This window comes from Elephantulus edwardii, unplaced genomic scaffold, assembly GCF_000299155.1.
Source record: "Elephantulus edwardii isolate Elephantulus edwardi_28Jun2011 unplaced genomic scaffold, EleEdw1.0 scaffold00026, whole genome shotgun sequence".
NCBI classification, from domain to species: Eukaryota; Metazoa; Chordata; class Mammalia; order Macroscelidea; family Macroscelididae; genus Elephantulus; species Elephantulus edwardii.
Window position 1 is genome coordinate 4,302,063 of NW_006399776.1, and position 1,246 is coordinate 4,303,308.

Below are 1,246 nucleotides of genomic sequence, written 5' to 3' on the forward strand. Positions count from 1 at the left end.
GATTCTAAATGCATCTCGGAGAAATGTCAACTGGGAACAGGTCATTCAGCATGTAACCAAGAAAAAGCAAGAACTAGGCAAAGGCTTACCCAGGTGTGTGCTGCCTTAAGTATGTATATATTGTTAATTCTTTCTTTTTTTAAGCTACCCTCTGACACTGATCAAGAGAATTCTTTTGTTACTTTTAGTGGAATGTTTGTAAAACATGCATTGAAGAAATCTGGTATAAATACATAAAACTATAAAGAGTGACTGCTAATCTATGGTAAATTACAATGACCTGTTTTTAAAAAGATACTTAGGTTTAAAAGGAAGCATGGTTATTTCTGAGAAATATGATAGGGATACAGAAGAAAAGAATCTGAAATACACCACTTGATTATATAGGAACTAGAAGTTGTTAGCCTTAAGAAAGTATCCATACTATTTCTAGATCTCAATTTTGAAATGAGTGTTGCAAGTTTTAAGTTTAACAGTTCTCATTACTAGAATAGTTACATTTCTCTGTGCACTCTGCACTTTGAGTGTTGTATATAAGAGCATAAAATGCTTTATCTTAAGCACTTCTGCAGTACTTTTGCTGTATGGTAAAGCATAGGTTTGTTGCTTGAAAATCATAATCCTGCTGCATTTTAATATTATCATTGTTGAAATAATGGCATAATTTTGTCCTTTCCTATATTTTGTTTTACTTAAGTAAGCTTAGTGTAGTGCTTGACACTTAAAAATGCTCAGCAAAAGTTTTTTGTTACTTTGTGGCTTCCTAAGTTGTGCATTGTTTATTAGTAAAATGATATGATTAGAGTTCCACAAGAAATAAACAAAGAGTGTTTACTTTTAAGGGTATCTTCATAGCTGTATACAGTTCTCTAGTTTGGTGCTTGTGACATTGAAATATTTATCATATGTTTAGTTAGTTTATATAGAGATTTCTGTTAGACTGTGAGCACCTTATGGGCAGGAACATTTTTACTTATTTTTACAACTTTAGTGTCTATAGTGCTGAGCACATTAAATACCACCCACTCTAATCATGTCTGAGTTATGCCTTTTCCCCCTCCTCTTCCCTAAGGTTTGGGATTGAAATGGTGCCCCTGGTTCACAATGAGCAAGAGGTCTTAGATTTGGATGGAGAGCCAGATCTGTCCAACCTAGAAGGATTCCAGTGGGAAGGTATTTCTATTTCCTCACCCCCTGGCTTGGCAAGGAAGCGAAGCCTTTCTGAGAGCAGTGTGATCATGGACAG

At 34.9% G+C, this 1,246-nt stretch overlaps 1 protein-coding gene across 1 annotated transcript in view; it reads left to right on the forward strand.

Annotated features, from left to right (window-relative positions):
• ZNF106 (zinc finger protein 106) overlaps nt 1-1,246 on the forward strand; it is a 33,474-nt gene that overhangs the window by 5,693 nt on the left and 26,535 nt on the right. The window contains 2 exon segments of the mRNA XM_006883216.1: nt 5-93; nt 1,073-1,246. Coding sequence (XP_006883278.1) covers nt 5-93; nt 1,073-1,246 — 263 coding nt within the window.